Raw genomic sequence first — 15742 nt, 5'->3', positions numbered from 1 at the left:
TAACTTCGGGCCATAAGCTCAAGTAGGGTTTTAATCTTTAATTGCCAATTTCGAGGAGTGCAAGTGTCCGCCATCACATAATATTTGTTGGACCAGTAACTTAACCTGTTGTTTTTCACAGGGGCCTGGTAGAATGGGTACTTGATACCCTTGTGTCACACGGAGAAGGAATGATTTAGATTTACCACACATTAGATTGAAAGAAACACAAAATTATAGACATAATGGGATTAAATTATTTAATAAGCTACTCATCCAATGGAAATATATGTCCTTAATAAAATCTAAAACATATCGAAAAATGGCTCATATTGAACAGTTTTTACTCACTATCTGAATTTGAAGAAAATGTAATGCTATTGTCAAGGGGTGAATATGAAAGTCAGCACCTTCCTAATAGGTAGGTAACACAGGCAGTTATTATCAGCTCCACAGTTGCTACTCAATAAACAAATAGCATAAAGTGTCAATTTTTTATTTTACTTTTCAGTACGGTATATAGAAAACTTTTATACGTAGTGCTCAGTTTAAGGACATCCTGATGTATTTATATTTTTAAACTGTAACTTATGTACGGTATAGTATTTGACTTTGTCTGTTGTAACTGTATATTATTTAATGCAATAAATTATTATTATTATTATTATTATTGTTACCGTGGTTTGTGTGGTAGTTATGCGTGAAAGAAGGTGCGGGCGTGAACGGGTCTCAAACTACGGAATCAAAGTTAATGTAAAATTTAACAAGGTTATATTTTCTTTTCAAAAACAAGGAAATAACAAGCATGGCAGGTACAAAGTAGCAAGTCCAAAGGGTAGTTACAATATTTACAGGATTTGGGCTTCGTGCCCTGTCTTTACAATACTTGGGCAATCAGCTCAGTTTTACCCCAAACACAAGTTTTAACATAGGGGCAGAAAACCCCATTCATACCTAGGAGCCCTTGCTCCAAATTACACTGAAAAGCCTCCACGAGGCATACAACACTCAATTTTCAAAAGAGCCACTCGCTCTCAAAATTTAAGCCTCTCAAAGGCCACACCAAACTCTACCTTCAAGCTGTCCTCTAAGGATATATACACAGGGGTACAATACCCAACCTACTGAGGTCTATTAAATGAAAAGAAGGTTGATTACATGACCTCTAAAATAACAATTTGAGAGGAGGCGAACTTGCACTCCTAATACACTTTGATTAAGACCTATTTGGCGCTAGGCCGTTAATACCAGGGCTAATCCCATACTAAAGAGGTGACTTAAGAAGAGAACAATTTGTTTTACGTTAACGAAGAATAGGTTGAGAAAAATAAGTTCACCTCAAAACAATATGAGTGGGAGCTCGAGAGGGTTAGCACTCTCTATCCCAGAATGTAGCTTTAAAAGAGAATAGATGAAAAGAATCGTTACATTTTTAGGAAAAGGTTACATGGTGGAACGCTTCGCACCCGCCCCGAGAGTTAAACTGCTGAGCTAGCAAAGAAAGAATTTATTAATCGGCCATTACCTTATTGATGACCGCTGCCGAGGAAAGAGGCGCTTCCCGCCTCCTGCTATGTACTTTATACACTGAAAGATGGAACAGAAGTGGCCCGGAGACCCTAAAATCAGCAGTTTATATCCTCTCGCAGAAGGTTCGACGCGTTAGGGGAATGAAAACACCCTCCCGCAAATTCTTTATTGGCTAGGGTACAGAAACATATCCAAGTTGGGGGAAGATACATCGGATTGGTCGGAAATAACTCAAAGAAATTCGGGATAGGCTAGATTTAAAACAAGGGGAAAGAAGGGGTTAATATTGCCAACTTAACCAATGACTGAAAGAAATTTAGCAAAGAACAAACATTTGAAATAAAAATTTCTCCAACAAAATAGTTCTTTGACTCCGCACTAGGTTGCACTATTGTTGATCTTCAGTAGTGTCCTCTAGAAGAGAAAGTTCACACTTCTTACTTCAAGCGAAACAAAACCACATCAAAAATGACACAGTTCAAAAACTCAAAATTTTCCACGTGGTGACATCTTCTGAGAAAGTAGAGAATTAATAGCGTAGATAAAGTTCAGACTTCCTCCAGCAGAGGAGTTTCAACTGGCGCAAATTTTAAATTAGTGGCGTGGAGGTGTACCGCCCGGTACAATTATTATTATTATTATTATTATTATTATTATTATTATTATTATTATTATTATTATTATTATTATTATTATTATTATTATTATTATTATTATTATTATTATTATTATTATTATTACTATTATTGCCGGCCCCGTGGTGTAGTGGTAGCGTGCCTGCCTCTTACTCGGAGGCCCCGGGTTCGATTCTCGGCCAGGTCAGGAATTTTTACCTGGACCTGAGGACTAGTTCGAGGTCCACTCAGCCTACGTGATTAGAATTGAGGAGCTATCTAACGGTAAGATAGTGGCCCCGGTCTAGAAAGCCAAGAATAACGGCCGACAGAACTCGTCGTGCTCACCACACGACATCTCGTAATCTGCAGGCCTTCGGGCTGAGCAGCAGTCACTTGGTAGACCAAGGCCTCTCAAGGGCTGTGGTGCCATGGAGTTTGGTTTGGTTTTATTATTAGTCCTCTTTCGACGGTAAACAAGAAGCTGGCTGCAGAACTCAGCATGATGCATCCTGTAGATGTATTTACAAAATGTATTTTATCATTATTCTGATATTTTACATCATCAGCATCATCATGATAATCATCATCACTTTCCAACTCCAATTTCATGCGTGTGGTATACAAGCGCTCGCCATCACTTCCTGTCTGCAAACATCTTCTGATCCAGGACATCTTCCTATTTGACAGTAACGTAGCCAGGATTTCAGTTTGGAGGGGGGGGGGCGGGGAATCCAGAATTTTATTTTGATAGGTATCCAAACTTCCAGAGTTTAGGTGGTATAGAATACCTAAAAAGGAAATGAGTGTCCTTGGATCCAAGTAACAGTGGTGGATTCGTGCGGATCCCGGAAGCTAATAATAATAATAATAATAATAATAATAATAATAATAATAATAATAATAATAATAATAATAATAATAATAATAATAATAATAATCTTATTTTTCTTCTCCTTTTCCCACATATGTGGGGTCGCGGGTGCGAACTGTGTCACACACACACATATATATATGTATGTATGTATGTAATGTAATGTAATGTAATGTAATGTAATGTAATGTAGATTTGGCCCTGTTTTACGGCCGGATGCCCTTTCCGACGCCAAAACCTATTAGTAGGGATTTAATCACTGTTGTGTGCTTCCTTGGTGGTTGGTAGTGTAGTATATTGTCTGAATATCAAGAGGAAAGTGTTGGGAAAACACCCAGTCCCCGAGTCCGAAGAATTATTCAGGCGCGATTAAAATCCCCGACCCGGCCGGGAATCGAACCGGGAACCGCCTGAAACGAAGGCCTCAACACTATTATTCAGCCAATGGGTTGGACTCCAGAAGCTAATGGTAATATACATTATATATAAAATATTTAATAAATGTACATTCGTTAACTCCTGGGGTGTCTGAACACCCAGGGGTCCCTGGGCCACAGAATCCCTATCTAACCCTAGGTACTGAGAGGCAGTAACCGATTAGGACAGGTAGTGTATCCACTTGAAGTTCTAGAGGTTCCCGGTGAGAGGAGAATGAGAGCGGAGAGAGAAGCTCATACGTGTTCTCGCTAGCGCAGTCGAACTCGTCCTTCTTACGAGTGTTTATAACCCATGATTGATGAAACAATCCGAACAGTGATAAATTGTGAACGATATTCACCTTGCCAACTAACTGAAATACTTCGCTAATTTTTGTGTGTCGGATTTGGAACTTCTTCAGACTGTGACAAGTGATTAATTGTTGAATTAATTTCAATCTATGACTGTGTCTTCGGACTTATAGAAATCGTGAGGCTTTCCAAATATCTCGTGTATTCAGAATAGGCATTGGACTGTGATTAGTTTCAATCCGTGTACTACGCATTTAATCTGTGCAGACCTTGAACTGTGAATTAACGATAGACTGTGAATTACATATTCGAACTTTGCATTCATGGTAGACATTGAACTGTGTTAAGAAGTGAACTACATATTCGAACTTTACATTCATGGTAGACATTAGACTGTGTTTAAGGTGTACATTTACCACAAATTAAACTGTTTATTCATGACTAGTAATGAACTGTGCATTTAAACTGTGAGTTTTCAATAGACATTAATTTTTTGTGCGATCAAACCACGGACTGTGGAGGAGTGAAACCTATTTCATTTAATTTCAAATTAATGAACCAAATCGGTTCGCATGTGAAACATTTTCTTTTTCGAGTGACTGAGTTAAAATTGCACATAACCCTAAACAAATATATTGTGTGTGATAATTTCAAATTGTTTCCAGTGTCACATTTTCTTTAATCAATTTTATTGATGTTTAGTTACGTTACACTTCGAGTGACTTTCGTTCAACATTCAAACCTGTCATTCAAGAAGCTCATTCCGTGTCCCAGGTGCTAATGTGTACAATCATAAGTCATTCTGCGTGCAACCAAATCTCAGTGTTCACACTACTACGTTATTCCGATCTTCTGGACGTCGTATGGGTATTCCAGAACTTCTTGAATTTCCATCGCTGGAGAAATCGTGGTTCCATGGTACCGAGAGGGGGCTGATGGCAGTACAAGGAGAGCAGCCGGATTTCAAGTACATCACCAGCCTGGAGGAGGAAAGGATCATTTCCTGCATATTTCCTGTATGAAGGTGATATAATTTTGAACTTTGTTAACAAAATTCAGCAAAAAACGTAAGAATTTTTTCAAGAAACCCTCTTCCTCTGTAAGCACTTCAATCAGAACGGTATACGCCTTGCGTCTAACTCATGCTCGTCAAAGTACCATATTTTCTGTCACAGAGAGGGAGAAGAAAATGGCGCCTCAGCCGATTTAGGACTCGATTTGGAGTGCAGAAAGAATTAGCGCCTCAGCCGTGTTAGGGCTCGATTGTGAGTGCAGTAGAAATGAAATTGACACTTAGCCGTTCTAGGCTCGAGTTGGAGTGCAATTAATAAATTTAGAAGTGCATTGATAGACAAAGTAGCACTCAAATCGTGTAAAAATTACTGTAGATTCAGTAACTTAATCAAGATACATTCATAGTGCTTTTTGTGGCACAATTATTAACATTTTAGTGAACTTTTTGGCAAGACCTAACTTCACTATTATAAGAAGTTTTATTAATGATATGAGACATTTTTTGGGGGTTATATGTCTTGAAGATTTTTTGAGAGTGTTTGAATGAAATTGAACACGAATTCTTAACCATTGGACAATAATGGTGATACCTGATTTTTTCAAGTGATTTATGTTTTTCTTTTTGTTAGGTTTAAATACATTACTCTCAAAATGTAAAATATTTTAGCTGCTATTGAGGCTATTAAAATGAGCTTAAATGAGCGTATTGCCAAGTCGAATACTAACTTAGGGCGAAGAAAAAGCGAGGTTAACGTGGCCACTACTAAATTAGGTGCTGATTTACAAGCTCGTATTAATGAGGCCAACGCCGCAACTACTGAGTTAGACACTGATTTACAAGCCAGTATTCATGAGACTAACGCGGCAACTACTCAATTAGGTACTACTTTAGAAGCCCGCATTACTGAATTTAATGCTGCAACTACGGAAATCCTAGAAAGTCGTATCACACAAGTGACTAAATTAATTGATACCAAGTTCACAGAAGTAAATGCTAACCTAGAACATAGGCTTACTAAAGCTGGTTCTGAGATTGAAAAACGAATCTCAGAAACTAATGCGAAAATTAATTCTAAGCTCACGGAAATAAACGAACGCCTCACCCGTGACTTAGAAACAGTAAAGAAAGACCTTAAACTACAATTAGTTGAAGACTTAAAAGCTTCGTTTCCTACCTCACATCAATTAATTAAGGAAGTTGAAAATTTAAAGGCAGAATTCAAAGAATCTCATGGTCAGTTATCGCAGGCACAAGCGAAAATAGCCTCTATTCAGGATAACATCCATGAATACTTTAAGACTAACTTCCAGAAAATAAGTTATGAAGTTAACTTACTTAAAACAAAGTAGGAAGAAACAGATAAGCATGTAAAATCTCAATTAGAGAGCGCATACACTCAAATCATTCGCATAGGCCGTGACGTTAATGAAGTGAAGCAGGACCTCGAAAAGGTAGTCCAGGGCGTGGAAAACTCCATCCGCGGTCAAGTTAAGACTATCAAGGTCGAATTGCTAGGTAAAATAGAGACCATTGATAACAGGATATCTCAGGTGGAGAAGGAGGTGTCTACACATCAATGTCAAGGGAATACCGGAGATACTTCTAGCATTTCCACTGTTTTAAGGTGATCGGACGATAAACCTGCAAAATTCTCCGGGAAAGTACATAGCAAAGGAATTCCTTCTCAACATTGAGGAGTACTTTCAGGAGAATAAAGTACGAACCGATTATCAATTAAGGATAGGGGCCGATGACCTTCGATGTTAGACCCCTTCAAACAACAAGCTTCAATTAAGGATAGCTTCCAAGATATTGGAAGGGAAAGCGTTAAATTGGTATACAGCACTTAAATTTAATATCAAGACGTATGATGAATTCAAGGAAGCTTTGTTGAAAAGATTTTGGAATTCTGAAATACAACATTTGATTAAGCTACAGTTGTACTCTAGGAAATACAACACTGCGATTAATTCTTTGCGATATTCCGACTTTCTCATTTCACAATTTAAAAAATATGCAATTTTTCGATCCTCCCTTGCCGGAACAGGAGTTAATACAGGTAGTAACTTTACAGTTCCCGGCGCATGTGCAGGAAATTCTTGTGGCAGCCAACGTTCAAGACCTAGAACAACTGGATGATGTTTTAAATAAACTTGACACTGCCCATACACACAATCCGCCCAGGGTTTATAAGACGAAAGAGGTTGCAAGAAACCATGTCGAAGTTAACAACCCGCCGAGATCGAATCTCGAACCCCGTGAAGAAGTAGAACCACGGAGAGATTCGTCATCTCGTTTCCGGCGATTTAGGAGACGTCTGTACAGACAAAGTACGCCTTACAGACGTGATCAACCGTGGAGGAAACCTACCTAGTCGCCTACTCGAGATAGGGATTTGCTGAGAGTCGAGATCGAAAGAAGATGGAAAGAAACTCGCGAATATATCCAGAATCGAAACCGAGATGAAGGATTACCTGGCGCTACCTCCTTAGAATACCAAGAGCACGCCAGAAGACAGAACGCGACGCCTGCGAGAAATCTCGAATCGACTGGCGCGATTAAAAATACTTCAACAGCACAACAGTAAGATTGCCTGAAAACCGGATTAGAGGGGAAATAATTACTTACTGGTACTTGTATGACACAGATCTCTTCTATGAAGATCCCACTCCTATAACACCAAAGGTCCAACGAAGCCTTCCAGTAATTAATATTACATTGGATACTTTTCATGTAACTGCCTTAATTGATTCTGGAGCACAGGCCTCATTAATTTCTGAGAGTTTAATTGAGATGTTGAAGGGGAAAAAGACATATTATTGATACCGTTCGCACAAATCAAGGTTAAAGGGATAGTACCGGACAGAATTATCAAATGTTAATTTCAAGCTTTCGTTACATTTGACATTGAAGGTGTCCAGTTTGAGCACATATTCATAGTCATCTCGCCGATGAAATTCAACGTCATCCTAGGATCAGATATCCTAGCCAGGTACGGAGGAATTATTGATTATCCTGCCAACGTTATACGATGTCTTAACGTCAACTCTGTAGAGTTGCAGCTGGTAGACTGTAACAGTTTGAGGTGCCAAGGTCTGGGTACCCCATTTATAGAAGCCAAAGGCAAGATGAGCGATGCTCTGCCTGTCGTTGAAATAGATTATGAAGAGGGTAGACCCGATCAAGAGGGACCCGTCGAGAGGGCCAGAAAGTGCCCATCATCGACGATGTGTTCGAGGAAGGTCGTGGTCACTTCATGATTTTCACCACTGCAGCTGAAAGCCCAGAGTTCGACTCCCGCGTGGCAGAGGCAACTCGACAATTATTCGAGAAAATTCCCGGGCTTTTTGACGACAAACCCGGCGTTATTAAGGATTTTGAATATCGATTGAATGTCAAGGACACTTCTCCTTACAAAAACGGCCCTATCCAGTTCCTGAGAAGTACCGAGAGGAAGCCAGGACTGTGATAAAAGAGATGGAAAATAATGGTATCATTTCTAAATGTGTCACTCCGTATTTAAACCCCCTAGCCATTGTTAGAAAACCAAACGGCAGTTTACATCTGTGTCTAGAAGTACGAATACTTAATGACAGTCTTGTATTGGAGTACGATCACCCACCTTTACTCCGGGATGTCATCCGGAAATTTAGGGGCATGAAACTCTTCTCCACGATGGACATGACGTCATCTTACTTCCACATCTTACTGGCAGAGGACAGCAGGAAATTCACAGGATTTATTTTCGAGAACATTACATATGCATTCAATCGTTCCCTTTCGGGATCAGGAATTCAGGGTTGGCTCTCATCTGGGCTCTTGAGAATCAATTATCCGATGAGATTAAAGAAATCGCAACGATTTATGTTGAAGATATCAACAAGGTACTCAGCGAACTCAGGACAAAACATTTTAAGATAAATGCCCGTAAAAGCCAGTTTTTAAGACGGAGGTACTGTTTTAGGCCACCTCATTAGTGGGGAAGGGATCAGGCCTAATCCGGCCAAGTTTCAGAGCATTTGGGACTTCCCGAAACCTACAAAAATTAAACATGTAGGACAATTCCTGCGACTGTGTCAGTTCTTTTCGCAGCATTGCCCTAATTACACAAAGACAGTGGCAACCTTGCAGCTCCTGCTCAAGAAAAACAACAGGTGGAAGTGGTCAAAGGAATGTGAGGAGGCTGTTATTGAAACAAAGAAAATGCTTCAAGAAAGCGTGCAGTTAGCATATCCTAACTTTGAATGGTCCTTTTGTCTTGAGTGCGGCGCCAGCTCCGTGGGAATCGGCGCAGCGCTATACCAAATCGATCCCGAGAAGCCTGATGTCCGCATATTCATTTCATTCATGAGCAGGAAATTGAGACCACACGAGAGATCTTATACTATCACGGAACTTGAGGCTCTTGCTATCGTGCATTCCTTATTGTACTGGAGGAAGATTATCTATGGGTATCCGGTAACCATCTACACGGATCACAAAGCTCTCAGGATTATCATGTCTTCTGATCTGATTAGTGAGAGAGTAACCCGGTGGGCGCTCTTTATTCAGCAGTTCAACATAACTGTCATCCACAGACCAGGGAAGAGGAGCGTGCTGGCTAACGCTTTAAGCCGTAATCCGGTCAATGTCGTCACTATTAATCATATAGAAGTTATGAGCAATGAAGATGAGGAATTTCTTCGGAAATTACAGTACCTCAAGCACAAGGGAGAGACAGGAAGTCCCGAGAATTGATTAGATTTTTTAAGTGTTCAATTCCTGCTAATGATGATGACTATCTTCGCATCTCACAGTTGGCTCAATCTTTTTGCTTTCATGATGGGTTGTTATACAAGTATCTTGATCATGCCAAAACCAAACTCCGAATTTATGCTCCTCCGAGATTAAGTATAACATTATCTGGCACTGTCATCCAATATCCGGACATGCCGGCACAGATGAAGTAATGATGATCGTAAAGGATAGTTCACATGGGAGTACATGAGACGTGATGTTAGAAATGCTCTCCGAACTTGTGATGTCTGCCAATGGATTAAGCCTAATAAAAGATTACTGAGGGAGTTTCCGAAGCCACTTCTTCCCGAAAGACCTGGTGAAATACAGGCTTTAGACATATATGGGCCTCTCCCTATGGCAAACCGCGGCAATAGGCACATCGTGGTTTGTAGTAGATATCATTTCTAAGTATACGATGCTGCTGCCCATACAGAAGGCTAATACCGGAAACATCATCCGAAGGATCAAGAGAAACATTATTCCAGAAATGGGAAAACCGAATTTCCTACTCATCGATCATGGACCCCAATTTACATCTATGGAGTTCCAGACGGCGCTTGGAGATCTCGAAATAAGACACATTATGAATTCTATTCGACACCCGGAGGCTAATCCCGCTGAGAGGATCATGCGCGAAATTGCAAGGTTTTGCCGATTATATTGTAGAACTTAACACTGGAAATGGATCGAAGTCTTACCTGTGATGCAGCAGTGTGTTAATTCAACTATCCATGGGTCTACTCAGGACATCCCCATGACAGTACACAGAGATGTTATGCCTGATAGACCACGGGACCAATTACTGCCATCACCTCAAAATCCAGCAATCACTCATCAAACTCGTGTAGACGCAACGAGGGAGAAACTTAGACACGCTGCTCGGATTAGAGAAAACCGATACCGAAACCGCACGTTTCGACACTTCGGGTCAATGACTATGTTCTGATTAGAAAACCAGCTGTTTTACAACCCGAACTCCGCATATATGCAAAGTTCTGCCCACTTTATGTAGGACCATATAGAATTGCGGAGGTTCCCGAAAACGGGGCATAAAAATTAACAAACTGGATGGAAGCGTCGAAGGCATTTACAATGCAGCCAACCTAAAGAAATATATCAGGAGGGAACATCATTAAAAGAAAACCCTGTCGAATTTTCTTTTTCCCAGGAGGAGGGGGGTTATACCGGGAACAGCGGTACGGAAAAAAGTCCCCGCAATTAAAATTTAAAACTTCGCGCTACGGGCCGGTCCAGCAGCAGAAGACAGATAGGAACAGCGAGCAACATGTGAGTGTGACGTAGAGCGGGTTGACGTCACAGCCTGCCTCTCCGTGACACAGAGAGAGCCCACGTCAGTATGGAATATTCCACGAGGTTCTTCGGCTAATAACCTTCCCCACAGTAATAGCTGGATAAAATCAACCACATTATCATGTAGCCCCATATTTTATCTCCATTCCTACAAGGTTTGTTAAAAAATCCGGCAAGAAACTACGAAGTTGTTGAGCGAAATGTAAAGACATATTTTGGCTTGGATCGTGTATAAATAGAAAGCTACTTCTCTCAGCAGAACAGTGTGTGTCGCAGTGTGTGTGGAGTTCCTGCGGCGAGCAGCGGGCGGTTGGCTCGTGGGGACCGCGATGCTACGCGAGTGATAGTCTCATTTCGCCTAGTTAAAGACTTAAACTCCACAGTACTGAGTTCGGACTTCAAAGAATTTCAATGCCACGCGAGTGATAGTCTCACTTCGCAGAGTTCAGGACTTAAACTCCATATTTGAACTCATAAATATTTCAGCGAGTTGCAAGTGATAATTTTATTTCGCCGAATTTCCGTGATTCACCAGCGTCAGAATCTAGCCTCATTTAAGACTGCTTTAAACTTTAATGGTGATTTATTTGGACAGATGTTTAAAACTTACATTTCTTACGAGTGTTTATAACCCATGATTGATGAAACAATCCGAACAGTGATAAATTGTGAACGATATTCACCTTGCCAACTAATTGAAATGCTTCGCTAATTTTTGTGTGTCGGATTTGGAACCCTTCAGACCGTGACAAGTGATTAATTATTGAATTAATTTCAATCTATGACTGTGTCTTCGGACTTATAGGAATCGTGAGGTTTTCCAAATATCTCGTGTATTCAGAATAGACATTGGACTATGATTAGTTCTAAAATTGTAAATTCCTTTATATCACCTTTAAAACTGTCGGTGTTTATTTGGCGCACAGAACATCACCGGCGTTCGGAGGTCAGGGCTACCAACTCTTCCGCGCTTGCGAGCACAGCTATCATTTTGGCTGCTTTCAATTGTTTATCAATGAAGCATCCTAATGTAATATTAATTATTTTATAGCCCTAGACCGCAAGGGTGACCATATTTGTGAGGATTATCGAAGATAATATTCTAAAAGAATTTAATTGTATAAAGTCCACCTGCTCAATATCTCTCTAAAAAGCTACATCGGACACGTTTCGATCTATCCTATAGGTCATCATCAGCTTGAAATAACACATAGGTGAAAGACATGTACAAAAATAGCGATGCATAAAAACTTGAGATAAAATTCAATCAACAAATCAAAAGTTGCAATAAAAAACTTTCTTTAAAATGTTCGTAGCTCCCATCCTGGACGAATCTAGTTGTAACAGATGTGCGTCCAACCGCATTTACCACAAATATTGGTTGTCTGGAGGAATACTTTAAAATTATGAAGACTGCTTAATGTTATCTGTTTGTCATGCTTCTTGAGCGGAGTGGGGAAGGCGACGATTTCAGGTTAAAAATATAAATTATATTTCTTTGTTTGCTTATTATGTTACTGTTTCCATGTGCATAAAGTTACCACACGATACAACAGCAATCCCTCAGCATGCACATATTACACCCTGGTGTAATATGGTGTAGGATGTTGCATAGTTTTTTCGGCAGTATATTTGAATTCATAACAATATGAACTTTAATGCACAATGTATTAATTAATATAGTACTATTTAAGAAAATTAAGTAGGTCCCGATATCTACAATATCTCTATCATTAACCATCCCATTAGAAAACGTAGCACAGTTATTTTTACTAGCCCCTTACTACTATTTAAGAAAATTAAAACAGCATATGGATACCTTCTATGGATTAAAAGTTATTTGGCTGTGAGAGCACTTTTTAACCATATTTCTCTCAAGTTTAGACATAAAAGTTCAGCATATATACAAACCTCTATCGATGCCGCCAATAATGACGCACGTTCATAGCTTTTCAGCATAACTTGATACAGATTAGGTGCGCTCAAATCATGCAAAATTTCTGATATACCACCAGTAAAATCCTCCATGGCTTCAGCTGCTGTACCAAGAACCAAGGCCTCATATGAACCATGTATTCTGGAAATAAAGACAGATATTATTAGTCATAGCATCCGCATTTTATTATATGAGGTACTGAAGAAAGAAAAGAATGCGAAGATATAGGTAGTTCTATGCATACTGTCCCATCATGGTACCCTAATCATTTTATCAGTTTTCGTAAACGCAAACTCTGCTGTGTACAAAGAGCACTAGCAAAGTTTTGCAATATGCTGGACACCCTTGTTATGGTGAGGGATGAAAAGAGGGGTGAAAACTGATCTAGAAGACAGCAAGGCGTGACCTTCACACCAGTTGTTACCAAGCAGTGGGATTGAAAGCAAGTTAAGATGTCAGTGTGGTCTAAAGGTACTATCGCGCAATTATCCGCTACAATTTTGCTCGCGGATTAACTGTAGACCAGTGGCTGGAGGAAATGACTCCTGTGCTAGGGAAAGACTGCCCACATCGGACAATAATTTACCGCTGGTACAGAGAGTTCCAGAGGGGAAATTTTGGGGTTGAAGACTATTCTCGTTCTGGGCGATCGTCTGAATCAGTGACTGAGGAAAACATTGAAGCTGTGAGGAAAATGTTGCAGCAAGAGAGGCGGTTGACATATCGGCAGGTAGAAGAGACCCTCCACATCCCTGCACCAGCTATTCATTCAATTCTAGACGACCATCTCCATGTTAGAAAGGTTTGTTTCCTTTGGGTGCCCCATTCACTTTCAGAGAAACAAAGGGCACATCGAGTGAAATTGTACCGGAAAATGCTAAAACAGTTTGAAAATAGGATTTCGCGTGACGTCAATAGCATCGTTACAGGTGTCGAAACAAAATCCTAGAACTAGGTTTGGCTGTTTGAAGATGAGGGTACTCCTGTGACTGCGAAAGTCAAGAACACTGAAGAAAAGGATGATTGCAGTATTCTTCACTAAACGGTGCATCCTGACTCGGATTGTGTTGGAAACCCAAAGGACAGTTACTGCGAAGTGGTACAGTGAGACTTGTCTGCCTCAGGCCATCCAGGCTCTCAAGCAGCTCCGTCCAAGATCACGGCCCAACACATGGCTCTTGCACCACGACAATACTCCAGTACATCGTGCTAATGTAAGACTGGATTTTCTTGCCAGATCAGGGTTGATTATGCTTGATCACCCTCCATACAGTCCTGATCTTTTCCCATGTGACTTCGCACTCTTCCCAGAAGTGAAGATGAAACAGAAAGGGCGGCGTTTTGCATCCGACGAGGAGCTTCTGGCAGCAAGGGATCAAGAGTGTGAAAATGTAACCAAAGAAAAGTGGCAGTGTAGGTTCAGTGACTGGTTTCGACGTATGGAGAAGTGTATTGAATGTGGTGGAAATTATGTTGAAAAAGTCTAAAGTGTTCACTCACATTGCAAAACTTTCCTAGTGCCCTTTGTAATTTGTAGGTACCATCTTCTTAAATGGAGTGCAGCACATTCTGGTTGAATGTCTTGAACCTGGAAAATCCATATATACTTGCTATTTTGTCCAAACACTTCAGAAGCTCCATCGTGAACTCGGCAATAAATGCCCTGAAAGAACATCATCCTTCAAGTGGAAGGATGTTCTGCTGTACTCTACCTATATTATCCTCACAATACCCTCCGATTATCATCTTGTTGGTTTTGTTAAGGAACAGATGTGAGCCAAACACTTTGAAATGATAAAGGACATTCAGAAAGTAGTACATCACTGTCAGTGGGTGGCTAGAATAGAATTCTACTGCAAAGATGTTTTCATAGCTTACAGAAATATGGACAACGTGTGTGCAAAGAAATGGAAATTATGTAAAAAAAATTAATATAAGTCTGTAGATATAACCCACAGGTACTCGCTCAATCTGTTTGCACCGTTACTTACTTGTAAGCACAGCATTCACCACTACGTATATACAATAATATTCTCCAATTATGATGGAAGTAGCTTTAATAAATTTGAGATAGGCATTTACATAGAAACATGAGTACGTACTTACACTTAAGCATATCAGAGATAGCAGGTGGATGTTACACTAAAATAATAGAATAAAATTTCCTGTCATTTATGTTTTATTCAGTTTTACCAAATACAGTAGAGACAATACGCGACACTTCCGGATTTAGCCTTGTTAAAATGAGAGACATGTCGCAAGTGGCGCTCCTAGTGGATCGACCTAAAAATTCGCGCCAAATACAAATATCAATGGAAATGTATATACGGAAATGGATAAATTAATTACGTCTAGAAATAGTTACTAAGATATTAACTTCAAAGTTGCTAAAGCAATTCTGGATAAATGATTGCAGAGTTATTTAACAGGTTATTATTTAAAGACCGACATTAGACATATAATCAAGATGTGAAGTGGACTGCTGTGAAAGGGCTTGATCTTTCATTTATGTATTACATTTTTAGCTTTAGAATTCCTGCCTGAACGTTCAAGGCTAGATTTTTCCTTTTTCTCATTTAAAAGCATTGTATCATCATATTAAAACACTTGTCAACAAAAATATCGGCACATTCCTTACACACATGACTAAATGAATTTACATTTAAGAGCTGGACAATTTTCCTTTTAACTTGAAGCCTACGAATAGAAAGAAAATCGATAAATTTAGCCTCAAAGACACTCAAACTTTCCCTATAATTAATACTTGCCATAATGCCATTACATTAGGGTAAAGCAAATTTGCATCATCACATTGTTTCAACAAAATATGTACATTTCTTAAATCACCCATGTTTTCTTCAGGGCTTGACAACGCATTACGGCATTCCAAATGGGGTAACTTGGAACACAACAAGCCACGCTCATATGCATATGTATTTTCCTGAATTAAATCAAACCCACAGATCACACCTACAA

At 39.8% G+C, this 15742-nt stretch overlaps 1 protein-coding gene across 1 annotated transcript in view; it reads right to left on the bottom strand.

The window, feature by feature from the left end:
• Positions 1 to 15742, bottom strand: part of LOC136877779 (calpain-B-like) — a 459866-nt gene that overhangs the window by 303025 nt on the left and 141099 nt on the right. The window contains exon 6 of the mRNA XM_068228742.1: positions 12742 to 12907. Coding sequence (XP_068084843.1) covers positions 12742 to 12907 — 166 coding nt within the window. The remainder of the gene's footprint in view (positions 1 to 12741; positions 12908 to 15742) is intronic.

The sequence above is a fragment of the Anabrus simplex genome, chromosome 7 (genome assembly GCF_040414725.1).
Source record: "Anabrus simplex isolate iqAnaSimp1 chromosome 7, ASM4041472v1, whole genome shotgun sequence".
Classification (NCBI taxonomy): Eukaryota; Metazoa; Arthropoda; class Insecta; order Orthoptera; family Tettigoniidae; genus Anabrus; species Anabrus simplex.
Note: the sequence above shows the minus strand (reverse complement) of the source record. Positions and strands in the feature narration are given on the sequence as shown.